At 39.6% G+C, this 26,488-nt stretch overlaps 1 protein-coding gene across 4 annotated transcripts; it reads left to right on the forward strand.

Moving 5' to 3' along the window:
- Nucleotides 1–25,941, forward strand: CLCC1 (chloride channel CLIC like 1). 4 transcript variants are annotated; one of them, XM_082450676.1, is made up of 12 exons: nucleotides 1–133; nucleotides 11,313–11,453; nucleotides 11,855–11,956; nucleotides 13,888–13,995; nucleotides 16,384–16,605; nucleotides 16,873–17,013; nucleotides 18,381–18,474; nucleotides 19,743–19,840; nucleotides 20,123–20,269; nucleotides 21,892–22,233; nucleotides 23,704–23,994; nucleotides 25,667–25,941. In XM_082450676.1, the coding sequence occupies exons 2-11, from the start codon at nucleotides 11,325–11,327 to the stop codon at nucleotides 23,956–23,958; spliced, it is 1,638 nt and encodes a 545-aa protein (XP_082306802.1). In that variant the 5' UTR covers nucleotides 1–133; nucleotides 11,313–11,324; the 3' UTR covers nucleotides 23,959–23,994; nucleotides 25,667–25,941. The 4 variants fall into 4 exon arrangements, with proteins under 4 accessions (XP_082306802.1, XP_082306804.1, XP_082306803.1 ...); XM_082450678.1 differs by having other exon boundaries at nucleotides 1–113; XM_082450677.1 differs by having other exon boundaries at nucleotides 1–89.
- Nucleotides 25,942–26,488: the final 547 nt, after the last annotated feature.

A 26,488-nucleotide genomic window follows, 5' to 3' on the forward strand; every position in this document is an offset into this window, starting at 1 on the left:
GCGAGTCGATAAGGCCGAGCGAGAGGCAGGTTCCTGCTGAAGCGCTCGGAGGTTCGGGGGGTGGCTGGCCATCTTCTCCAGCCGCTCGGGTAGGTGATTGCCTTTCCGGAGAGGTAGGCTGGCGACCAGAGACGTGAGTCCGCTCGGTCGTGTGTGTTTTGTGCGGCGGGCGAGGCTGCGGTTCGGCCTGGGCGGGTCCCGCGGGCGGCGACGCAGGGGAGGCCAGGGCCTCTGTCCGGGCGGGGGCCGAGTTCGCCGGGGCCTGCGGGGGACTTCGGAGCGCGACGCCGACCGGGATGAGCGAGAAACCTGCCCCCTTATCTCCCCGGCCAGTTGGCTGTCTTAACTCTGGGTGCCACGCGGTTGTCTTACTTTACGCGGTTCAGAGAGCGGCCTAGGGAAAAGGGGCAAGAAGGGCAAAGCGAGACGCGAGCGAACGTTGACTTTTGTTGGCTTCAGTTATCTCTGAAAACTTTAGGTACAATCTGAACAAATACCGTTAGCAGAATGGCTCGGATTTGGTTGCAGTTGTTTTCAAAAACTCTAAATTAATTTGAATGTTAAAAGTTAGAGATGCATATTTATAAGTGGGTGGTGAAAAACAATGACGATTTTCACTATGATGGTGGTTATGAAGGTGTGGTCCCCAGACTAGCTTATCACCATTACTGGCATCATCATCGTAGTCATCGAGGAATCGTTAGAAATGCATATTCTTAAGTTTGAGAACCACGGTTCCGGGAAACTACACAAACGCACACGAACTAAATTGCAAGACCCTGACTTTTATGCCAGGTTACTTCTAGGTTAATACAGAAGTTGACTCTAATACCCAAGTTAGCTTTGTCTTACTCATTTCACGTGTAAATTCATTGAAATCAGATGTGTCTCCTTTGTGCCGATTTCCACTCAGTGGCTGGCATCTCCTTGGAGATCTCTGCCTTTGTTGGTAGCTGTCCAGTCTAGTAGCTCCTGTTAAAGCCCACTCTCCGTATTTCCTGCTTTGTGGAGGTGCGGATCTCGCAGTTCCTCCTCTCCATCTTCTCAGAATAGCCCCACAGGGCCACTAGCATCTTGCCCTGGAGAGGCAGTTTTAGGTAGAGCCAGTCTGGGTTTGACCACCTAATAGCTGAGTGGCCTTGGGCAAGTTACTTGTTTTTCTAATCTATAAAATGAATATAATAATAGTACTACTTATAAGAGTTCTTGTGAGGATTAAATGAATGAATGCACGTAACAGGGTTTCGCACATAGTAATCAAATACTAGTTACTATTATTATATAATAATTTTGACATTATTAGTGTCAAAGACACACAGATGAAAAAATTATTAAAAAATAGAACTAAGGGAGAGAGACTATTACTGACAAATGGTAGAATAACAGGTGCCACCACTGAATTACACCAACATAGGATGGTTACTTTTCCTTAACATTTTGCTACTCAGAGTGTGGTCTGTGGGCCAGTGTCTCTGCCATCACTAGGAACTTGTTAGAAATGCAGAATCTCAGGCCCACCTCAGATTTACTCAATCAGAATCTGTTTCTTAACAAAATCTCCACCAGGTTTAGATGTGGCTTTGTTTGGAGGAAGTGTGAGATTATCTGAAGGATTTCTCAAGGAGAAATCAGTGACCACAGGGATTTGGCAGGAGGCCTTGACTTTGCAGCTGATTTCACTATTCTGCATCACCTCCTGGTCTTCCATCATTTCTGCATTGCTAAACCCTACCCCTGGATCTGCTGATCATTATTGGAGAAAATAGCGTAGTTGCCAATAGCATGACTTTGTGGGGGTCATAGTCAAAACTCAGCTGCTTGACAGGCTTTTGATTCATCTCCCTTTGTGGAATGCTTCCTTTAGTACTGTTTTTCCACATCTCCATTCTCCATCCCAGCCTCTGCATGCACAGGGACACTCTGTGCTTTCCAATGGACTTTTTCAGTATCCTCTTGATATCAAACAGTAATGTGAACTTTGAGCGTCTCTTCTTTTTGCTTTAGAACCTTTATTTCCATCCTTCCTCATTCATTTCTATTGATGAAGTCATGTAAAACCTTGTTGCCTATGAAAAGCCTTAACCGTAGCCTTGATTTTAGACACTGCCATCTTTTCCTAGTCTCTGCTCAGTTCAGGCACTCCCCTTGTCACCTATTTAGTTCTTTTTTTTTTTTTTTTGACCACGCCATGCGGCTTACAGGATCTTAGTTCCTGACCGGGGATTGAACCCGGGCCCACACAGTGAAAAAGTGCAGAGTCCTAACCACTGGACAGCCAGGGAATTCCTTAGTTCTTTTTTTTTTTTCATTGGAGTATAGTTGATTTACAATGTTGTGTTGATTTCTGCTGTACAGCAGAGTGATTCAGTTATACATATATATACATTCTTTTTTTATATTCTTTACCATCATGGTTTATCATAGGATACTGAATACAGTTCTCTGTGCTATAGAGTAGGACCTTGGTGTTTATCCATTCCATGTATAATAGCTTACATCTGCCAACCGCACCATCCCACTCCATCCCTCCCCCAAGCCCCTCCCCCTTGGCAACCACAAGTCTGTTCTCTATTCACCTTAGTTCTTAACTGCTTAGAATTAGGCTTCTCCCTGTCATTCTGTGAAAGTCAATTCACAGATGACCAACTAATTAACCAATCCAGTGGCTTTTTTCAAACTTTATTTTTCTCAGTTTCTCTGAAGTATTTAATATAGTTGACTAATACCTCCTTCTTCAAATTAAGCCCCTCTTGCATAAAACACTTTGCATGTTTTCAGCTTGCCTTCTATTACTCTCATTAGTCTTTACTCTCTTCTTTTGTATTTAGGTCTTCTCAAGGCTTTATTCCTTAGCTTAACTCTTTTTTTTTCCCCAGTAAGGTATACAGTTATCCAGTATTTCTAAGCATCTCTGGAGCATGACAGGGATTTTAGGATGCCTTTCCCATCATTATTGTTATCTAGTATTTTGGCTTTACATTTTTAAACATAGAAAGTTAGGTTTTTTAAAAAAAACTATCAGTTGTTTACTAAATTTATCAATATGCTTGATCAGTTCCCATGCTCATTGTTGTTTCTTTTATTTACACCTTTCCTCATTGAGGTTAAACTTCTTAAACATATCAAGAGTCTATGGGTTGTAGACTTTATTAGTTTTTTTTATGTCTAAAGAAATTTGTATCAGTTTGCTAGGGCTACCTTGACAAAGTACCACAGACTGGGCAGCTTAGACAACAGAAATTAATTTTCTCACAGTTCTGGAGGCTGGAAGTCCAAGATCAAGGTGTCAACAGGGTGGGTTTCTTCTGTGACCTCTCTCTGTGGCTTGCAGGTGGCCGTCTTCTCCCTGTGTCTTCACATCATCTTCCCTCTGACCTGTGTCCCAATTTCTGCTTATAAGGACATAAGTCATATTGGATTAGGGCTCATGACCTCATTTTTAACTTAATTATCTGTTTAGAGATCCTGCCTTTAAATACAGTATTCTGAAGAACTGGGGGTTAGGACTTCAACATATGAATTTGGTGGAGGGATGCAGTTTAGACTGTAAAAATACTTTTTTAAAATTAATTTTCATTGGAGTATAGTTGCTTTACAATGTTGTGTTAGTTTCTGCTGTACAGCAAAGCGTATCAGTTATACGTATACATATATCCCCTCTCTTTTCGATTTCCTTCCCGTTTAGGTCACCACAGAGCACTGAGTAGAGTTCCCTGTGCTATACAGTAGGTTCTTGTTAGTTATCTATTTTATACATAGTAGTGTATATATGTCCCAATCTCCCAATTCATCCTACCCCTGTTTCCCCCCCCTTGGTATCCGTAAGTTCTCTACATCTTTGTCTCTATTTCTGCCTTGCAAATAAGCATAACTATATCTTAGTTAGTCTTTCCCATGGGGGGGAAAAAACCTTTTGTAAAATGTGAAATATACATACAGAAAAGTGTGTAAAATACAAATGTTCACCTTAGCAAATTATTAAAGAGCTAGCACCTATGTAACTACCATCCAGGTTAAGGAGTAGAACATTGCCATCGTCCCAGAAGCTCTCCAGCACCTTCTCCCTTGTCTCATTATTGATCTCAGAGGGAAGGGTTTCAATATTTACCACCAAGTGTGATGCTTGCTATAGTACTCTGACAAAGTTTTATTTATTCCTGGTTAGCTAAGTGTTTTGTTTTAATCATGAATGAATTTATCCTGTTTCATTCTTTTTTTTTTTTTTTAATTTTTATTTTTTATTTATTTATTTGGCTGTGTTGGGTCTTCATTTCTGTGCGAGGGCTTTCTCCAGCTGCAGCGAGCGGGGGCCACTCTTCATCGCGGTGCGTGGGCCTCTCACTGTCACGGCCTCTCTTGTTGGGGAGCACAGGCTCCAGGTGCGCAGGCTCAGTAGTTGTGGCTCACGGGCCCAGTTGCTCCGCGGCATGTGGGATCCCCCCAGACCAGGGCTCGAACCCGTGTCCCCTGCATTGGCAGGCAGATTCTCAACCACTGCGCCACCAGGGAAGCCCTGTTTCATTCTTGATATTGGTTTTGGGGGCCTTCTCTTTTTCTTCATTAATCTTACTATAGGTTTATCAATTTTATTCATCATTTCAAAGAACCAAGTTTTGGTTTTGTTATCTTCTCTATTACATGTTTTCTAATTTATTAATTTTTACTCTTTGTTTTTGAACTGAATCTTTTCCATGTGCTTTCTCAGGCCTCAGGTACTTTCCTCCTATGTGTGCACTGATCAGTGTGGTGCTGAATATTCAAGGGAGTCTGTTCTCATACCAATTCCTCTGATACAGACTGTGTCCTCCAATTCAGTTCAGTTCTGACCCTAACTATCCAGTTACTGCACACCCCACAAGTTAAGGGCAAAGTCCTTTACAAGACTTTCCGCACATCAGATGCATGTCTTGGGGGCCACCTGTACTTCTGACCAACTGGCTGTAGATTGGGGGGTTCCCATGACCCCATCAGATTGGGTAATTCACTAGAACCACTCACTGAAAGTTCTACAGTTAATGGTTTTATTATAAAGGCCATAGATGAAGATCAGCCAAATGAAGAGACACACAGGGCAAAGTCTGGGGGGGAGAACGCAGAGCTTTTGTGTCCTCATGGAATCCAGGTGTGTCACCATCTCAGCACATCACTGTGTCACCAGCCAGGAAGCTCCTCCGAGCCTCAGTGTCCAGAGTTTTTATCAGGGTTTCAGTCCATAGGCATGATTGATTCATTGGCCACATGATTGAATTCAATCTCCAGCTGCCCTCTCATCCCCAGAGGTTGGATGGCTGAAAGTTCCAACCCTCTAATCATGTGCTTGGTCTTTTGGATGACCGTTTCCCAACCTGAAGCTATCTAGGAGCCCACCATTAGGCACCTCGTTAGCATAACAGACAGTCCTATCACTCAGGAAATTTCAAGGGTTTTTGAAGGAGCTGGGGCCAAGATGGAGTAATAGGGACCCTCTGCAGGTCTGTCTCTATGCAAATTTCCCTTCTGAACTCCAGCTGCCTTGGTTTCTCCAGACTCAACTGCATCTCCTCAAGGATCCCAGCTCCTGGGCTCTCCCTGAATTTCCCCTCTGGGTGCCCATGGTTACTTAAGACAGTAGCCTGGGGCAGTGGAAGGGCTGTCCATGTTTGTTTCCCATCTTTCAAGGACCACCATTCTTTCTTGCCTGGTGTCCAGTTTCTTGAAAACCATCTCATATATTTTATGCAGGGTTCTTTCTTGGTTGTTCAGGCAGGAAGGTAAATCTGGTCCCTGTTACTCCATCTTGGCCAGAAGTAGGAGTCTGGGGAGTGCTTTGGAGCATGGAGTTACTATGTCATCTTAATCCCAAACCTTTACCTGAATTCTTCCTTTATTCCTGTCAGGCTCTTGTCCCTAACACTTTGTTAAAAACTGCTGTACCAAATCCAGTGGTCAGTTTGCTGCCCTCTGATCACCTGATCTTTCAGCAGCATTTGATATAGTTATCTGTTCCCTTCTTTCTTCACGTGGCTTCTGGAATACCAGCCTCTCCTGGTTTTCTTCCTGCCTTACTAGTACTCACTGACAGTGTCTCGTCAGTTCCCCCTCTTCTTTCTGACCTCCAAGTGTTGGCATGCCCTAGGACTCAGTCTTTTATCTTCATAAAGGATCTTCTGGTGATCTTATCCAGTCTGTGGCTTTAAACCTCATCTACATCCTGATGGCTCCCAACTGTGTTTCTGTAGCCCCACTCCTCTCCTTAGCTCTGTACTGTGTATTAGACATCTCCACTTTGATATTAGTAGGCATCTGAAATATACTGTGTCTAAAACAGAACTCTTGATATGTCAGAACTTGCTATCTGCTCACCTGAGTGTCCCTCAGTCTTTCCCATTCTCCCAGTTGCCCTGGTCACAAACCTTGATGTCATCCTGAATCTTTTCTTGTCCTTACTTCTTACATCCAATTTACCAGCAATTTCTGCAGTGTATTTCTGTATTAGTTAGGGTAGCACAAGATGGTGTTAAAAAAACAAACCCCCAAATCTCAGGGCTTACCATACAAGAAATGTATTTTTGTTCACATGAAAGTCAAAACACATGTTCCCACTTGGTAGGTGGCCTTGCATGTGGTCAGTTAGGGTCCCAGCTCCTTTAGTTTGGCTGCCCTCCTCTAGGGCTCAGTGTCCTCCCCATTCCCTGACGGTCGAGGGGGCCAGCTGGTGGAGGGTCGCGCGTGGGAGGCTTTCATGGATGTGGTGCATATCCCTTCCACTGCTGTTGCGCTGGCCAGGACTTAATTGTCACATACTTAACTGGAGGACGGGCTGGGATGTGTAGTTACCGTGTGTCCAGAGGGAAGAAGAAGGAATGTGCTTGGTGACCTGTTAGCTGGTCTTTGCCACATGTGGTAATATCTACCTTAAGTTTTAAAAATCTTATCATTTATCATCGCTTTTGTTGCTGTCTTAGTTCATGCCACCTTCATCTCTCAACTGGACTACTGCAAATCCTCCTTTCTAGTCTCTTGCTTTTGCTCTTCTCTTCCAGCCTCCACATAGCAGCCCCAGTGATTTTAGAACGTAACCCAGATCCTATCACGTCTGTGCTCAAACTCTCTAGTGGAGACACAGATGTAGAGACCAAACGTATGGACACCAAGGGGGGAAAGCGGCGGGAGGTGGGTGGGGTGGTGTGATGAATTGTGAGATTGGGATTGACATGTATACACTAATATGTATAAAATGGATAACTAATAAGAACCTGCTGTATAAAAAAATAAATAAAATAAAATTCAAAAATTAAAAAAAAAAAAACTCTATAGTGGGTGGCTTCTTATTACACTTAGAGTAAAAACCACACTCATTACTGTGGCCAATTCCCCTTCTCCCCTCCAACTCATTCCCAGGACCCAGTTGTTCTGGCCTTCTTGCCAGTTCTTTGAATGCTTCAAACATAATCCCTACTTTGGCCTTTATGCTTGCTATGCCCTCTCTCTGGGTTTTCTTTTCCTAAATCTTCCTAAGGTTAGCTTATCATTTTTCTGTTTAAATGTTGTGGTTATCTACCACTGTGTAACAAACCACCCCAAAGTTTAGGGGCTTTCAACAACCATTTTATCATCTCTCATGATTCCGTGGCTTGTGGGGCTTTGACTGAGCTCAGCTGGGTAGTTATTTTTTTCCATATGATGTTGGCAGGATCACCAAGTCAGTTACCAAGGGATTGGACTGGAATCACCTAGAAGGCTCACCCACATGGCTGGTCATTGATGTTGGCTGCCAACTGGGAGCTCAGTGTGCCCCTGCACGTGGTCTCTCCAGGTGACTTGGCATTCTCAAAGCGTGGCTGAGTTCCAAGAGGGTGTCCCAAAAGCAGGTGTTCCAGAGTGATAAAGTAGAAGCAGCTGATCTTGGTATAGGTTAGGCCAGGCCCAGAACCAACACAGCATTACTTCTACCCCAGTATTTTGGCTGGTTACATGGCCAGCCCAGATTTAGGAGGAAAGGAAATAAACTCCATCTCTCAGTGCGGGAAATGATAAAGAATTTGAGGCCATGTTTCATCTCCTCAGAGGCCTTCTCTAAAATACCCAGCATTACCTAATGCATCTACACCACTGTCTTGTTTTATTTTCCTTATATGACTTATCACTATCTGAAATTTTTTTTTTTGCCAATTCATTGTCATCCCCCACTAGAGTGTAAGTTTCTTAAAGAAGACCTGGCTGGCCTAGTTTCCTGGTAGCCCTGTCACTTACGACAGTGCCCAGTATCCAGCAGGTATTTTGTAAACGTTGAACACAAGAGCGCTGAACGTTCTCCCAAAACCTTATTCTCGTTCTGAATTTTCTTTTTAAGTTAATGATAGCACCATTTTTGTTGTTGGTAGGCCTTAAAATCTTGGAGTCATGTCTGCCATCGTTCTATTTCTTTCCTTCTACGTGCATTCAGTTGCTGAGGTCTATAGAATTAATCTTTAAAACGTGTCCGATGGGTTCTTTCTGTTCTCATCGACGTCACTGTTTCAGACCAACATCCTTTTTCTTCTCAAGCCTCCTTGTTGAACTCTCTGAGTGTATATTTAATGCTAGTTTCATCTTCCCAAAATGTAGTTCCCATCACCCTTGAAAGCTATTGTCAGCCCGTGAAGTTAGTCATAAGCCCTTTTTACTTTTGCAGCGTCATCGCAGCCACCTCTCCGCCTCTGTGTTCCACCACGTCCATCCTCGTGTTTCCGGTTTCTGAGGAGTACATTTTGCTCTCTGTCTCTGCCTCCCTCATCTCGTACTCTTAGAATGTTGCCCATACTTCAAAGTCCATTTCCCATGCCCATTCCTCCATGAAATCTTCCCAGTTTCTCCCAATCAGATGTGCTGCTTCATCCTGTGAGCCCCTAAAACCCTTTGAATCCCTGCTGAGGCTTTGATCATTTGCATTTGCGGCTTAACAAACATTTGCTGAATGTCTTTCACTTGCTGGCCACTGGGCTGAGTGTTGGGCTTGGAGAGGTGGAGGGGGCAAGATGGAGAGGGCATTGGGAAGGTGAATTTAGACTTGAGTAAGATGTTACCTTCCCTGGAAAAGTTCACGTTGCAGTGCAGTGATTTTCTACCTTCATTGTGTGATGGAACCAGGTGGGGAGCTTTAAAAATCCCAATGCCTGGGTCCCTCGCCTAGAGATTCTGATTCAGTTGGCTTGGGATATGGCCAGAAGATAGGAGGATTAAGAAGCTTCCCAGGTGATTCTAATGCACGGCCAAGACTGAGAGCCACGGTGCTAAGGGATGAGACTGACCAGTAAGTGGTTAATTTCAGCGTGTGATACTCTAGAAGAAGAAACAGAACACACCAGGAATACAAAAGAGTGTTTAGTTTAGCCTGGAGTTACTTTTATTCCTGCAGCTAGAGTGTAAGCCATTTATGGTCAGGGCCCAGGGCATTCTCATCTTGGAAATCCCTTACCTGATCCTTATTCAGAGTAGGTATAAGAGAGGCTGTCTGACAGAACATTGTGCAGTGATGGAAGTGTTCTGTATCTGCGCTGTCCAGTTTGGTAGCCACTAGCCATATGTGACAACTGAGCACTTGAAATGCAGCTAGTGAGAATGAGGAACTGATTTTCAATGTAACTTAATTTTAATTAATTTAAATTTCAGTAGCCACATGTGGCTAATGACTACTGTGTTGGACACTGTAGAATAGAGGAGATACTGTGTTGAAACGATTTGACGGTGTTTATGCAGAGGCTTAGATGAAGCAAGCTGTTTTCTCTGACTGTTAGAGAGTTCAGTCACATCATTTGAATCTTAATTTTGCACCTTTTAAATTTCCCATTTGTTAAAAAAAAAATGGGGGATGAGTAGGGTTTGGTTCAAATGCCTGTTTTCTTTAAAACAGTTTTACTGAGAAATGATTCACATACTGTACAATTCACCCATTTATATTGTACAATTCAGCAGTTTTTAGTATATTCACAGATATATATGTACAACCATTACCACAGTTAATTTTAGATCGTTTTTCATCACGATCTAAAACTTTTTATCAGAGTTTTTCATCAAAAACTCTGTACCGGGGACTTCCCTGGTGGCAGAGTGGTTAAGAATCTGCCTGCCAATGCACGGGATGTGGGTTCGAGCCCTGGTCTGAGAAGATCCCACATGCTGTGGAGCAGCTAAGCCTGTGCGCCACAACTACTGAGCCTGCGCTCTAGAGCCCGTGAGCCACAACTGCTGAGCCTGCGTGCCACAGCTACTAAAGCCTGCACGCCTAGAGCCCGTGCTCCACAACAAGAGAAGCCACCACAATGAGAAGGCCGCACACCGCAATGAAGAGTAGCCCTCGCTCGCCGCAGCTAGAGAAAGCCCGCGCGCAGCAACAAAGACCCAATGTAGCCAAAAGTAAAATAAATAAATTAAATAAATAAAATTGAAAAAAAAACCCAAAAAAGTCTGTACTGACTCACAGACATAGAGAACAGACTTGTGGTTGCCAAGGGGTGGGGCAGGGATGGATTGGGAGTTTGGGGTTAGCAGACACAAACTATTATATATAGAACGGATAAATAACAAGGTCCTACTGTATAGCACAGGGAACTATATTCAATATCCTGTGATAAACCATAATGGAAAAGAATATAAAAAGGAATGTATACATATGTATAACTGAATCACTTTGCTGTACAGCGGAAACTAACACAACATTGTAAATCAACTATACTTCAGTCAAAAAAAAAGAAACCCTGTACCATTTAACTACCACCCCTCTGTCCCTTATTATATCCTCAGACTTATACACCTACCAATCTCCATAGATTTGCCTATTCTGGACATTTTGTATCAATGGAATCATATAATATATGGTTTTTGGTGACTGTTTTTTTTTCACATGGCATGATGTTTTCAAGATTCATCCACGTCGTAGCATGTATCAATACTTCATTCCTTTTTATGGCCTAATAATATTCCACTGTATGGTACTCATTCATCAGTTTAGGGACATTTGGGTTGTTTCTCCTTTTTGGCTATTGTGAATAATGCAACTATAAATGTTTATGTACAAGTTTTTGTGTTGACGTATATTTTCATTTCTCTTGGATATATACCTAGAAGTGGAATTGCTGAATCACTTAGAAAATCTTGTGTATACTTTTTGTCTCAGTGAGAATATGTGTGCATGTGTGTATGTGTTTTTATGCGAATACCACTTTACTGAGTATTTTTAATTCAGTTATTATTAAGAAAGCATTATTTTAACACTAGAAGGAAGTAGATTGTTTTTATTAAAACAGGTTCCTCCAAAATTAATCATACTTCACTATATCTATTAATTTTTGTAGCCTTCATGCAGGATGCTGTGTTCTGTGCTCTTTTGTGAATGTCTGTGGCTGATAACTGCTTATGCTCATGATGATGACTGGATTGACCCCACAGACATGCTTAACTATGATGCTGCTTCAGGAACAATGAGAAAATCTCAGGTATTTAAAAAATGCATGTGTGTGTAACACCTTATCAGTCCTGTGATGGAAATAGTCTACTTTTGTTATTGTTTTTCACAGAGCTATGAGAGTCCTATATCAATGATTAGCAGTCATGCAGAATGTCTTCTTGCCTCCTAGTCTAAGATGATTTCAACCCCACCTGTTTATTTCTGTTTCAAATTTGAATGTAAAGCCCGTCGAGAAGCAAACTAATTTGATTTTAGTTCTTAGCTAGGATATAAATTTGAGGCTCTTACTTTTTTGGTGGTTTAATACAGTTGAGGAATATAACGAGCAAAGCCATAAAATGATGAAGTAAAAATTTTAGTCTCATTAACTGTAGGTTATTTTTACAACTGAACTATAAAGAAAGAAAATCTCTCTCTCCTTTGCTTTAGGTGAAGTATGGTATATCAGAGAAAGAAGAGGTCAGTCCTGACTTATCACATGCTGATGAATTGTCAGAATGTTACAGCAGACTTGATTCTTTAACTCATAAGGTTAGGTTTTTTTATTCATGATTTTTGTATTATTTATAATATGTTAAATTGCTCTCTGTTTTTCTGTCTTTGCTAACATTATTTGTGTTTCTATCTAAACTACAATTTACATATATATGGTTTTTTTTCTTTAGTTACTCTGGCCTTTGATTTTCGAAATAGTACTTTTATTTTGCTGTAATAACATCTCACTATGCTGTAATTATTTCTTTACCAGACTGAAAACTTCTTGGGACAAGGAATGGGACGAGGTGATGCTCTATCACCTGTTGCAATGCTGGGCTGTAGTAACTCACAGCAAATGCAGCAAATGAAGAAATGGCTCTACTGCTAGTTTCTAAGCATAAGAGCTGCTCTTATAAATATAAGGGATTATTATAATTTAGTGTGTGGTGGCTATTCATTTATTCAGTCCTTTTATTTATGTGGCTGAAGTAGAGTTTATGAGAAAGGCAGTAAGTCAAGATTGCTGGGGAGTTTGAACACAGGTTATGCTGCGGGAACCCACCTCAGTTGGTTGTGAGGCAGGGTGCTGGTGGCATTGTGGAGGGGGCTGGGATGGGGGGGATGGCAGAGGTCCAGCGACACTGGAGGCTCACACTGAGGCAGTGATGGGGTGAAGAGAAGAGGAAAGCGTGCAACTTTTCCGTGGTAGAATAAGCAAGTTGTGATGGTTGAGGGAGGAGGGGAAAAGGATAAGGAAGGCTAGCGTGAATGAGGGAGGTTTCCAGCTTGAGAGACTGGGAGGGCTTTTTAATTGAGATCCAGATATATCCCAGTTTGAGATCTATAAGCAGCTGCTTGTGTGTCTTATCAAATGTGAATGTTTTCTCACCCGAATGCTAGCAAAGAAATGCTTGGATAAAATTTGCTTCAGTCTTAACTGCATTTTGTGGTGTAGTGAATTAATTTGGCTGGATGTTAGGAAATGGAGAAACGCCTTTTTACTGACATTTTTCATTCCATTGTTTGTGCCTGTGGTTCAAACGTTGTAACAACATGATTGGTAAAATGGAGTCTTTAGTCTTTGTTTTTAAAAAATTGTTTCTCTTAAAAAGAAACTAAAAATTTTTAGGGTTTGTAAACCTTGCCTGAAAGCAGAGGAGACGCCCTGTGACTTCTTGAGTGTCTTTCTGTCCTGAGTCTGTGTGTGCTGCTCAGTTATTGTATGTTTATCATCTGAAGCCCACTTCAGTGCTCCATGCAACTTGTGGTCCACACTCAAGTAAAAAGTACTTTTCACAGGTTCTGAATGTCTGTAAGATGTGCACTACCCTCCCTCAGAGACTAGGCCACTGTGGTGTTTGTAGAGCTAATTTCAGAGGAAGTCTGTTCTAATGAAGGACTCTGTGCAGAGGGGGTGCCATGTGTAGGACACTCGGGAGAAGCCATGGTTCCTGACATATGGTAGGGGGTGATCGATAGTTGGCAGGAAAAATTAATAAAAGGCCAAAAGTAATGTGCACATTCAGGAAAATCTTTGCTGTGTCCTTCATTTTCCGGCTTCATGCTATCCCTGTTTCTCTTTGTCCTCTCTTTCTGGGTTTCTTTCTCCCCCCTTTTTCCTTTCATTCCTTTCTTTGTTAAACCATTACTTTGGAATTAGGAAGAGGCAGATTGGTCCAGATGTTCTGCTTATCCACATCTCTGCTTCCTTGTTTCATGATCTTCAGTTTTAAAATTGCCGAAAGTCAGCAAGAAAACTGCCAGTCAGGGCGCAGTGTGGGACATGTGTTCCTTATTTGTTGCCTACTTGCCCTTTGCAAAGAGAACCCATAGGAAGCAGGTGAGATCTACATTTTAATGCAAGCTTGATAAAAAAATAACGAGCTCCTTACTTTGATCTCGATGGGGCCACTAGGCTAGAAACTTGACCCTTATTACATTAAACTTTGACGCTAACTAATGTTGTATTTATTTTGTGGTTACAGATTGATGAGTGTGAAAAGCAGAAGAGAAAAGACTATGAAAGTCAAAGCAATCCTGTTTTTAGGAGATACTTAAATAAGATTTTAATTGAAACCAGAAAGCTTGGCCTTGTGAGTATTTGGTGGTGTGATACTAATCAGTGTAGTAGATATTTTTGTTATTTATTAATTTCACATTATATCAAGCAGTGGCAAAGCATCATTATGCTTCAACAGAGGATACCTGACTCACCCTTTTACCAAAACCTATTCATGCAGGATTGAAGGTAGCTGCCTGCTTTACAGTGGTTTGGTGGAAGGCGAGTGAGCAGTGCAGACCCCTCCTCTTTTTCCTGTAGTTCATGGGGATTTACTTACTCTGTGCACTGCCCTACCACTTAATTGGGTGGGAGGGAGAGGGAGATTTTTTTTTTTTTTTTTTAATTTTGGCTGCACTGCACGACATGTGGGATCTTAGTTCCTCAACCAGGGATTGAACGCACGCCTCCCTGTATTGGAAGGTGAAGGGGAAGTCCAGAGGGAGATTGTTTTAAATTTGCTATTTGAACTTTCCGGAACAGTTAGAAACTTAATAAACTCATGACTTGGTAAGGAAATTCTATCCCAGTCCTTACTTCTTGTTTTCTGCCACTTCCACACTTTCTTATTCAGATGGTGTAATACCATTATATATTGAGAAAAAGAAAAGTGTGTTTTAAGTAGTTTTTTCCCCCTAGCTGTTTACTGTGGCAAGGCTGCTTTATAGAAATTACATATCAGGCACAGATTGTTCATGATTAATGTTAAGATTCCATCTTTTAGAGTCATTGTTTTCACTTTGAGGAGTCGAAACATCAAGAAAACTTAAAAAAAACGGGGTGTTAGATGAATAGTAATCCCACCTTATTTTGGAGATGTAAAAGCAGATGTACTCACATGTACACCCTTCAGTTTGAGTCTTATAACTGAGTGCAAGGTGGAAAAGAGTCTATTTTATAGATGAGGAAACAGGTAGAGTCAGAAAATACTCAAGATGGAGAAGCTTGGAATATTTCGTTCCTGGTTTTTTAGAAGTATTAATCAATGGCCGCTTTTTTACACTTAATGATGATTTGTGATATTACATGACACTTTGGTTTTTCTCATTTTATATTTACTTTTTAATATAAATATCAGTATTTACTATTAGAAAAGATAATGTTTAAAATGATTTTGCTAACCTGAACTCTCAGTAATATAGTTGTGACTGTCATGCATATTTATGGAAACCCAGATTTTGCTGCTTTTTGAGATCCTTTTTGTTTTTCTTATTTGTACTACTGCAAATTTTAGGCTATTTGAAAACTGTGTCAGCAAATGGAAAGTCATAAATGGAATCATAAAATAATGATAGTTTATCCTCATTACTTGTGGATTCCATATTTTTAAATATTTCAAATATTAAACTTTATTTGTAACCTCAGAATCAGTACTCCTGCTTTTGTGGTCACTTTCAGACATGCGCGGAGTGACAAAACGTTTGAGTTGCTCAGTGAGCCCATTCTCAGCTGAGGTGAAACAAGGCCATTTTTTGCCTTCTTGTTTTCAGCTCTCATGTTATAAACAAGTACTTTTCTGTGGTCTGTTTATGTTTTTGGGCTTTCATTTTTTAATTTTTAAAATTTTGCTGTTTAAAAATCTCCCAAATGTTATGCTGTCTAGTGTTCCTAAGCACAAGAAGGCTGAGATGTGCCTTAAAGAAAATTCCCTTGTTAGTTAAGCTTAGTTCAGTCATGAGTCATAGTGCTGTTGGCTATGAGCTCAGTGTTAATGATCCACAGTGTATATATTAAGGTGTCTATTTATTTTTAAAATTTCTTTCTTTCCTTTTTTTTCTTCAGTATTTATTTATTTATTTATTTTGGCTGCGCTGGGTCTTAGTTGTGGCATGCGGGATTTTTTTTTTTTTTTAGTTGCAGCACATGGGCTTCTTAGTTGCGGCATGCATGTGGGATCTAGTTCCCAGACCAGGGATTGAACCCGGGCCCCCTGCATTGGGAGCGCGGAGTCTTACCCACTGGATCAGCAGGGAAGTCCCTATATTAAGGTGTCTTTAAACAGTAACATAAAAAGGTTATGAAGTGATTGGTTGATGAAAATGTGCTTACAGGAACCTAACCCGGTATTTCCTGTAGGAGCCGTGGTTCAGTATTTGCTAACTAGTGTTCAGGGTGACTTTATAGAATGTAAGTACTGCAGATAGCAGGAATCAACTGTAATTTAGTAAAATGTACTGTATGTTACTTGCATAGAGTTTTATAATTTTTGAAGTGTTTTTCACATGTATTATCTTTGGTTTTCATGTTGGCCTGTGAGACAGACAGGTAGATATTATTACTCTTATTTTTATACCTGTGAAATATTGTGAACTAATTATATATTTAGTTCCAAATTAGCTTTTGTCTTAAAATATTTCATTGAGTAATATAATGATAAAATTCTCCTTTTCTGTTTTATTTTTTTTTGGCAAATTTAATTCAGCCTGATGAAAACAAAGTTGATATGCATTATGATGCTGAGATTATCCTTAAAAGACAAACCTTGTTAGAAATACAAAAGTTTCTCAGTGGAGAGGATTGGAAGCCAGGAGCCTTGGATGATGCACTAAGTGATATTTTAATTAATTTTAAGTTTCATAATTTTGAAACATGGAAGTGGCAATTTGAAGATTCCTTTGGAGTGGATCCATATAATGTATTGATGGTAAGATGGGATGAGGGGGACATGATAAGCATGTTTTTATTTTTAACATGTTTTTATTTTTTAAAACACTTTAAAAACCCCACCATAATTATGTTGAGAACTCATACTAAGTCACTGATACTGGGGTTGACGAACATGCAGCAAAATGGTACAAATGATTTTGCGTATTCAAGTCCAGTTCTTTTGTTTTTGCTGACCATCAGTGTTTTTTGTTGGGAAGGATAGCTTGGCGGTGACTCTTCTTTCTGTTCTGTTTCTGTTTTTGAGATGCTTCTGTGTCTGCTCTGCATCGTGATGTTAGTAGCTACTGAGCTGTGGACGTATGTTCGTTGGTACACCCAGTTGAGACGTGTTTTATTCATCAGTTTTCTCATCAGCTTGGGATGGAATTGGATGTATTTATATAAGGTATTGTATAGATAGAAGGTTTTTAAGTTTTCAAATGTTATTTCATAATGAAAGACTGTAATCCATTTAGAGCTAGTATATAATCTTGCCTCAGATGAGGGCAGGAGGCGGTGATCGGAGATGGTGATGGTGAGGAAATTGGCAGCTGTTCAGGTGCCCCTGGTGTTTTGGGTCCTTGACCAGTTAGTGGGGAAAAATATGCAGTCCTGATTTTCATAACCCAATTCCTGATGACGGGTGGCATCTGGACAGCTAAATCAGAATAGAATTATGTAGACACACTTGAAAAATTCTCATGTAGGTAATTTGGGGTATGTCTTTTTATTTGCTAGAAGTGATACCAAAATACTGTTTTTTAAAGTTAGGTTATTTTCTGAATATAAAAGTGGTATATTTATGGTAGAGAAGATAGGAAAGATAGAAAGATACAGAGAAATTTAATTCTTAAAAATTGTCTGGGGAATTTCCTGGCAGTCCAGTGGTTAGAACTCGGTGCTTTCACTGCCGGGGGTCCGGGTTCGATCCCTGGTCGGGGAACTAAGATCCTGCAAGCTGCGTGCAATGGCCAAAAAATAAAATAAAACTGTCTATAATCTTACCACCTAGAGATAATCACTGTCGATATTTTGAGGTATTTCTTTATAAACTTTTTCCAAATTTTTAATTCTTTAAAAATCAGGACCACGTTATATATAGAAATTTGAAGACGCATTATTGTTCCTGTCAAAATAACATAATCATTTAAGGAGAATTTTAGACCTTTTTAGCAGGGTGAGTCAAGTAGCCAACTATTTTCAGTGAATTCATCTGATTAAATCATTGTGATATTTCCTTAGCTCTAAGTTCTGTAGCTTCTAGAACTAAGTATTTACAAATTGGAGGAAAGAAGGTAGTTTGGTTGAAAATTGTTCTCTCAATGATTTCCCCCAGGGCTTTTATTTATAAAAGACATATTGGTCATTTGTGCTAAAAATCATCCAAAGCCAAACACCATTTTGTCATGAATTGTATAAGAGAATGAGTAGTCGTTTAATATGTATAGCTATATTTGGGGGTATGATATCAGCTATATTTGAACTAATTTTTAAAACAAATCTTTTTAGTAAAAAAGTTTTCCTTCCTCCTCATAATTACTTTACAAAGAAGGCAATTGTAGTTAGTTCTTTACCTGTTGCATTAAGACTGTTTTGCCATGAGCTGAAAAGAGCCACTTTTTAAAAATAATATGTATTTTTTTCTGTGAAAAATGTTTAAATAATCTGGTTTGGGTGAATGGTGAAGACACACTTTGAACTAAGGTTTTTAGGATGTGTAGGCGTAACCTTCATTGTTAGCAGCCTTTCATGGTTCCCTTTGGTGTTGGTCAGCTAGCCTTTGCCCAGCATCAGGCTGAAGTTGCCAAGATGGAGCCATTAAACAATGTGTGTGCTGAGAACATGGATTGGACTGGAAGTCTCTTGGGTAAGGTGTTGGTTCCCTTGGCCTTATTTTGAGTAGAATTTCTGAGAATGAAAAAGCATATTAATAATTACAAAGAAATGATAACATGCCAGAAGGAGGCTTTCCATGACTGAATCTTTAGTATCAGAACAGGCAAGAGGAGTCTTAGGTTTCAGACCAGTGACTTCTGTGTTCATGTAATGTGACAGGAAAGGGATAGAAAGTGTGTATATTGCTGGCTCTGATATTATCTGTCTCCCTGCATTAGACTCACTTTTGTTCATCTAGTCCTTAGCACAGTGTCTAGCACATTCTGGGTCCTCAGCAGAAGTTTATTAGAGAAGTGAATCAATGTATATATGAATTCATTTCCATCTTCGATTTAATCTCCTTATATTGACTTGTGAAATCTTATTGTAGCTTTACTATACTGTTTTTTTTTATTAGGAATTATTTTACTTTTTCTTACAAATTTTATGAACATTCTCACTAATGTTGACTGCCTTTAGTTATAGGTATCTAACAGTGGGAATGGATTAATGATCAAAGTCTCTTTATAAATGCAAGTCCGTAATGACTGACCCAGAATAGAATCTCAGCAACAAATCAAGGTGTCCAAAAAATTACTTTTCTTGAAAAGATTTGGGAGCCAAACCAACCCAGCCTTGCTTCCTGGCTTCAGGGAACAACTAAATGCCTCCTGTAGCTCATGCTAGTACATAATGTACATGAGTCTGATTTAGAAAAAGTAAGAGAACTAATGTTCTACTTTATTTTGTCAAATAAGTAAAGAACTGACTTTTTTAAGTGAAATTTTTTGGACATAGTTGTAGATTCACAGGTAGCTGTAAGAATACAGAGATCCTGTGTACCCTTTACCCACTTCCCCCACTGGTAACATCTTGCATACTTGCAATAGTGCAGTATCACAACCAGGATATCGACTTTGATACAAGCCACCAATCTTACTCAGATTTCCCCAGTTTTACTTGGATTCCTTTGTGTGTGTAAAGAACTGTTTTTAATTGTGTACCTTTTAGAAATCTTAATAAAATATATTTTACCTGTATAAGACTTGTATAATTTGAATGGATTTTTAAAATAAACATTTTGGACATAAGATGAAATTTTAAAAAATCACTGTTACTGGGAGTCTGTTTGCAAAACAATTTAAAATTGATTGGGGGTTGTGGGGAGAGGGACAGTTAAAACTAAAATATTGTCTTATTTGGGAATGAAATGCGACTTTTTAAAAAAATGACTCTGTTTTTGTCTGTTTCTCTAAATAGAATGGCTTAGAAGTTCATGGACCTATAAGGATGACTCATGCCAAAAATACTATGAGCTCTTATTAGTCAACCCGATTTGGTTGGTCCCACCAACAAAGGTTAGAATATATTTTGTGAAAATTACTTACATAAAGCAAGTAAAAAGTCTCTGTATTTATTAAAAATTGTTAGTGTTTTTTACCATCATTTTGCTAATAATAAACCTTTGTTCTAGAAAAAAATACTTCCATTACACAGTGATTTTCACATGAAAAGTATATGATAACATTTAAATGTATGGAATTTCATAATTTCAGCCTCAGTACAGTTGATTTTGGCTTGTTCTATATGCCTCAATCCTTTGAGGAAAAAAATTAAGTTGTTTTTATCTTTTGTTGTAGGCACTAGCAGTTACATTCACCAACTTTGTGACGGAGCCATTGAAGCATATTGGAAAAGGAGTTGGTGAATTTATTAAAGCACTCATGAAGGAGATCCCAGTGTTACTACACATTCCAGTGCTGATAATTATGGCATTAGCTGTCCTGGTTAGTATATAGCACTGTTAACAATGAACAGGATTTACAGAAAAAAGGCAATTCTGAAATTATTAGGTTTCTTTTATGTTGTAAATCAGGCTAAGTCATGCTTAATGGTATGAAAAGATGATTTTTAAGTGATAAATGTTTGTTTATACTTACTTGCACATTCCTCTAAGCAAGAAAACGGTTCTCAAGTTTGATTGTAGTTGTCAAAGCGGTAGAATAATACCCTCTTTTAACATTTGTTCTTTAAACTTCATGAATTAATACACATGATATCAGTTATGTCCTCTTTGAGAAAGGGGACCTTATTTCAGTCTGAATTTTTGCCACACTGAGAACAGAAGAACATTGGGTTTAACATAGAATCAGAAAGGGATGTAGAAAGAGGTGGGTGTACTAAGAAACAACTTGGGGGATCCAGGAGCAGACATTTATTAAGGAATATTACAATATTACTTGTCAGTCATCCATCAGATGACTGAAGAGTCATCTCTTCAGCTCTTTTTTTGGTTGATTTTCAGCCCTTACCCTAATAAAGCAGTTGTCTCATAAAACAAAATGCAAAGAACTCAGATGTGCCAGGGGACATTATTAAAGAATTGTCTTCCCTTAAGGATACAAAATTCACTATGATCTATTTACTTAAAAATTATTCTTGTTTTGTTTTTTGGCTTGTGATTAGGATTCATTGGTTTAGGGATATGGTTTTGTTAGGTGACATTAGTTGTATAGTTAGTTTAGTCTCTAAGACTGAAATTATAAGCAAAACCCCTTCATCGCTTGTTGCTTCATCTGCCGCCTAAGAAAAGGCCTTTTGCTGCTCTGTCTTCAAAGAGTAGTATCTCTAGTACAGTGGTTTTCAAACTTTTTGTTCTCAGGACCCTTCTGTATTCTTCAGAATTGAACACCACAAAGAGCACTTGTTTGTGGGAGGTTTATTTATTGATATTTACCAGAAGTTTTAAAAATACAAGTATACACAAGCACACAGTGCATGAGCCATCAGAGTGAGACAGTCACTCTAGCCCCACAAGACTCTGCTGTACAAGAGGAGAGTGAAGAAGACTGATGTCTTTGTATTATGAAAACTTTTGACCTCACAGATTCCTGAGAGTCTCAGAGATCCCCTGAGGGGTCCCTGGGCCACACTTCGAGAACTGCTGCCTAGTTTTTCCCTTGGAGTGTGACTCAAAACCTGTTGAATTTTAGCTGTAGCTAAAGCGAGTTTGTAAAAAATAAACCTACAGGAGAATATTTACATAATGGTGTATAACTTTAATTTTCAGCATTTACCTTATATGATGCGTGTGAATGTAGACAACACATGAGCAATGATCAGGCAATTAATACCTTTTAAATTTCTAGGCTTTAGCCTAACTGCTGTTATAATTCAATAAAAATGTGTCCAGCTGATTGAAATGTCTACTTAATACTTGGCGATTTCTCAAATTTTATTGGCTACTCTGGCCCTGTATTAATCTAGAGAAAACCCAGTGAAATTAAGATGTTTATGTCTATAAATGCCACAAGTTATGAAATTTTGTTGGCACCGTGGAAAGCACCTCAAAATTTCGTTGTAAGTCAGCCATTAAGTACTCAGGAATATGTATTTCTTTTCCTTCTAGAGTTTCTGCTATGGTGCTGGAAAATCAGTTAATATGCTGAGACATGTGGGTGGTCCTGAAAGAGAACCACCCCAGGCACTTCAGCCAGGTGAAAGAAGATGGCAGCAGGAAATTGATTATAGACCCCATGGTGGAGCAGGTGATGCAGATTTCTATTATAGGGGCCAAATTGGCCCCATTGAGCACGGCCCTAATGACAAAACATGTGAGGGTAGAAGAGAGGTTTTGAGAGAGAGAGATGTTGACTTGAGATTTCAGACTGGCAACAAGAGCCTTGAAGTGCTTCCGGCATTTGATTTACCAGACGCAGAGGCGAGAGAGCATCCCAAGGTGGTACCCAGCGTAAGTCAGCAACTGTTTATTTCGCTGTCCCTAAATACTAGGTGTAAGTGCTTCCTATAGTGCTTTTGGTTAAGTGTTTTTACTCTTACTTTTCATGGTTAATTATATCACCAGTGATAATAATTATTCACTCTCTCCCCCCCTTTCTGGTCGAAAGTTAGTCCAGCCTCCTCAGAAGAAATGAGATTTAATTTTTATGTTAAATAGTATTTAACAGTAATTTTGTTGGAACAGATGGTAATTCATAATGACATTTCATAGGAAACCAACAAGTGAGCATGACTGAAATTTCTACCTTCGAAGAGATCAGAGAGAAGTCCTCACTGAAGGCCTGGAGCCTTAGGGAGCCAACCTGCAGGAGAGCCCTGAAGCCTTAGTTAGATGGAAGAGTGAGCTGGGAAAGGACCAAAAACCTCGCTTTCCCAAATCTTTTATATCGTTGGCTGGCTAGACTATACTTTTTACCTGTGGAATGGTGAGGCCTCTTTTCCACCATTATTGGCCATTTAAAGGGACATTTCCATTTCTGTTTGAGAGAGGACTTTGTATTGTCATTTGCAAAGTTTAGGTTGCAGACGCAAACTTTTGAGAAATAGTAACAAGCGCAGTAGAATCTAGGAAATTGTAGAATCCCTTCCCGTGGAGTTCCTTAGAAGAAACATATCTGCCTGCGTCTAGAAAATTAAGATGTTCTTTCAGCTTTAATAGTTAATGGTTATCTGTCACTCATCTCAAAAATCCTCCAGTGAGTTCTGGGCTCTCTTGAAGGGAGAGCCAAAGATATCAAGATGGCCTAGGGCTTCCCACCTCTGTTACCACACTGATCTCTCCTCCTGCGCCCCCTCCACCCTCATTCTCCTTCAGCCACAAGGGCCTCCTGCCTATTCCTTGAACTCAAGCCTTTGTACTTGCTGTTCAGTATCTAGAATGCTGTTCCCCATATATTCATAAGGTTCATTTCTTCAAGCCTTTGCTCATGTCATCTTTTCAGACCGCCCTAATTTAAAGAGCTATCCAACCCTCCCACCCACAGCATGATACTTTGTTAATTTATTGCCTGATTCTCTCCCCAACTTAAATGTAAATTCCAGGAAGGGCAGGGGTTTTTGTCTGTTTGTTGTCTTGTATCCCCAGCACCTAGAACTTAATGTATGCTCAGTAAATATTTGTTGAATGAATTATTCTCACTAGCAAGAGGAGTTAGCAGTACTGGTCACCAGTCTTCCTGACCCTTCCTTAAGCTGCATCACTAGACCACCTAGCATATCCTGAGTTTCCCACTCCTCCATGTACAGTTCTGTGAGGCTTAATAACATTTATATAATTACAATCCAGCACTGGAACCAGGACTTGAAAGAGTTCAGCGTTTGCTGTAACAGATTTGTGTGGGAACTTGTTGAACATGTTTATTACAAACCTTCACATTATGTTAACTAAACAATTAAAACACTGTAATTCTCTACTTTGTAGCATAAATCACCTGTTTTGGATACAAAGCCCAAAGAAATTGGTGGAATCTCAGGAGAAAGCACACTGACTGAAAGCAGCCAGTCCGCTAAGCCTGTCTCTGGCCAGAAGATACCAGAGAGTGTGGACGGTTCCCCTGCAGTGGAAAAGGCCCAGCGCAGGACTGACGCCACGGGCGGCCTGGAGGAAGGCAGCACGTCCAGCCCAGCAGGCACTGCAGTGAGGGTGTGTGGAAGGGATCCAGGCTGCAGCCCATGAGGCTAGAGGAACACAGACAAGGACCACAGCTCTGAGGTCATCTCTGAGTTTTGTAAAGTATACTCTTCCCAGCTATTTCTTCTTCTCTACAAATATTCTGTTATTTACTACACAGATGCCAACTTAGACATCAGTGTTTTTACTGACAATCAGGATTAACAAGCACGCATGTATCTCTATTTAATTTCATCTTTCTTTGATATTAAGATGCATCCTATAAAGTTTTGAAGTGTTAATTCTGGACCAGGATCTCATAGATGACATATGGCAAGCTTTAATGATTTTGAATAATCAAAGAGGCCAGTTTGAATTAGGGGACATTGAAAAAGAAGTTCTGTTGTTTACAGGCATATATAGGAACCAACTCACCAAAGCGTGTGTTGCCTCGTGGAAGTCCTGTGGTACCTACTTTAGTGAACAGAATGATTTGTTGTGCCCTGGACTCAGAATATTTCAGGTGGTAGGTGCTCAAACACAACGTGTAAGGAACGTCACTGTAGTCACGCTTCCCCTCTTCATTCGCTTCAGCGTTTTAGTGCAGCCACGGAGTCTGCGTCACCAGTGTCAGTCTGCCTCGTGTAGGCTGCCTGCAGATCAGCCTTCGTCTCTCAACTCTTACCGCTGTTACTGGGCCTGCTTCCTTATCACCCCTTTTACTTTATCCTTAGCTAAGACAGAACTGAAGATTGTCAGGGGAATTTAGATTACATAGCTTGTTAAATCAGTAATCTCAGTTTTACATACTTTGAGAATGGCTTTATTTCCCCAGCAGATGAAGTACACAGGCTTTATAAGACCTGTTTTCCTTGCTACTCAGAATCCCAGCAGCTGCGATTGTCTAATTTATATTACAGTAAACCATATTGTCCAAGCCATATGAAGTTCTAATTTTTAGAGATCTATACAAAGAGAGGAATAAATACCACAGTAAGGAAAACAGAGTAGGGTGTTTTTTTTAACCCTAGACAGGTGATACAATCAACATTTCAAATTAGTTATTCTGATTTTTAAACTATTCTTCATTTTAAACTTTCTAAAAAAGGGATTTATAAATTTTGCACGAGATCTAACTAGGAAGCCACATATATTACACATATTTGGTTATCCTTTATTTTAACCTTCACACTACAATTTATATTCAGCTGCTTACTAAAAATGATACCAGTCAGGAATAGTCCTAAAATTTTCATGCAGGCATTTCTTTCAGAAAAAAAAGATGTATTTAAAGCATTTGCTTTTTGATATGTTTTTTATGTGAAATGCAGAAATACCCCTTTTTGGCTCCCAGAAGCATCACTTAGATGCCTGTAACAATTTAATTTTATGTGTTAATATTATTTTCTAGCTTAGTACTGCAAACATTAGTATTTCATCAGAAAGGTAATTTTTTCCAAGAAATGCAAAAGGATTTTATATAAAACTTTATAACATAGTAGGCATGTAGGGATGCTGGCAGTTTGGGATAGATTTGTGAACATTGATGAATATAAAGTAGTCCTCTGGGGGCTAGGCCTGTTCACACTGATTGTATGCTCTGAAGGTGCTAATTATCCTCTGAGCTGTGAAATGAATGCCTCAGTTGATAGACTGTAACTGTGAGAGTACAGTTAATGTTGTTTTGCACTTCTGACTGCTTTTTATCAATCCAAAAATGAATCTTTAAAAGAAAATTTAAGAAAAAGTTCATCTTTGTATTCTTTCATTACAGATAACCATTTGGGGATGAAATCTACTTTGACAGCAAGGCAGCAAGGTACTGCTGTTGAAAGGTGACAGCAATTCAGGGAAGACTTATTAAAGCAAATTGAACATATCAAGGCCAGTTTATAACTAGAAGAAACAGGCTTGTTTATTGTCTAGCCAATATTTTATCATTAAAACCAAGGATTATAGTAACGAGCTTTTAGGAAAATCAGAGTGGGGCAGATAGCTTTTCAAAAGCAGTTTTTAAGTGGAATGGATAACGCTGAATGTTTACAGGGTCTGAGTAAACATGCCTGTAAACAACAGAACTACCATATACACAAAATAAACACTTATTTTTACATTATTGTGGTTTGGTATGCTGTCTTTGCTCAGTAAATATGCTTGTAAGAAAAAGCCCAATGGAATGTAAGTGCAGGTTTTAAAAGGATGCTAATCGAGGACATTATACCCTATATATAATACATAAAACAATATAATCCAGGTGTTAGTACTTTTGACAAAATTTGTGTCTGATCTCAGAACCAAGAGTAATCTTTTTTTTTTTCCTCTGAGCCCTTAATGTGAGTCCAGATTGTGTAACTATCTTTCTTCTCATTTTTTAAAACATTGGCTATTTGTAGAAGTGCTTTTCACTGCCCATAAAAATCGCCTGGAAGATTTTTAGAAAGAACAAAGAAAGGCCCAGATCCCTAGATCCCATCCCAACTGTGTAGAATCAGAAGCAACCAGAGGTGAATGAGTTGCCAACTTGTTCTAGGCATGGACATTTGTATTATGCAATTCAGCCTTAGTCCAGGCCCAGCTCTGTCCCATCCTTGTTGAC

This window comes from Balaenoptera physalus (genome assembly GCF_965194825.1).
Source record: "Balaenoptera physalus genome assembly, chromosome: 1".
Taxonomy (NCBI): domain Eukaryota; kingdom Metazoa; phylum Chordata; class Mammalia; order Artiodactyla; family Balaenopteridae; genus Balaenoptera; species Balaenoptera physalus.

Coding starts and splice junctions, on each gene's coding strand:
- CLCC1 (XM_082450676.1), top strand. CDS start 11,325: ATGCTGTGTTCTGTGCTCTTTTGTGAATGTCTGTGGCTGATAACTGCT. Junction 18,475..19,742: donor TTGGACTGGAAGTCTCTTGG/GTAAGGTGTTGG, acceptor TTCTCTAAATAG/AATGGCTTAGAAGTTCATGG. Junction 22,234..23,703: donor ATCCCAAGGTGGTACCCAGC/GTAAGTCAGCAA, acceptor TCTACTTTGTAG/CATAAATCACCTGTTTTGGA.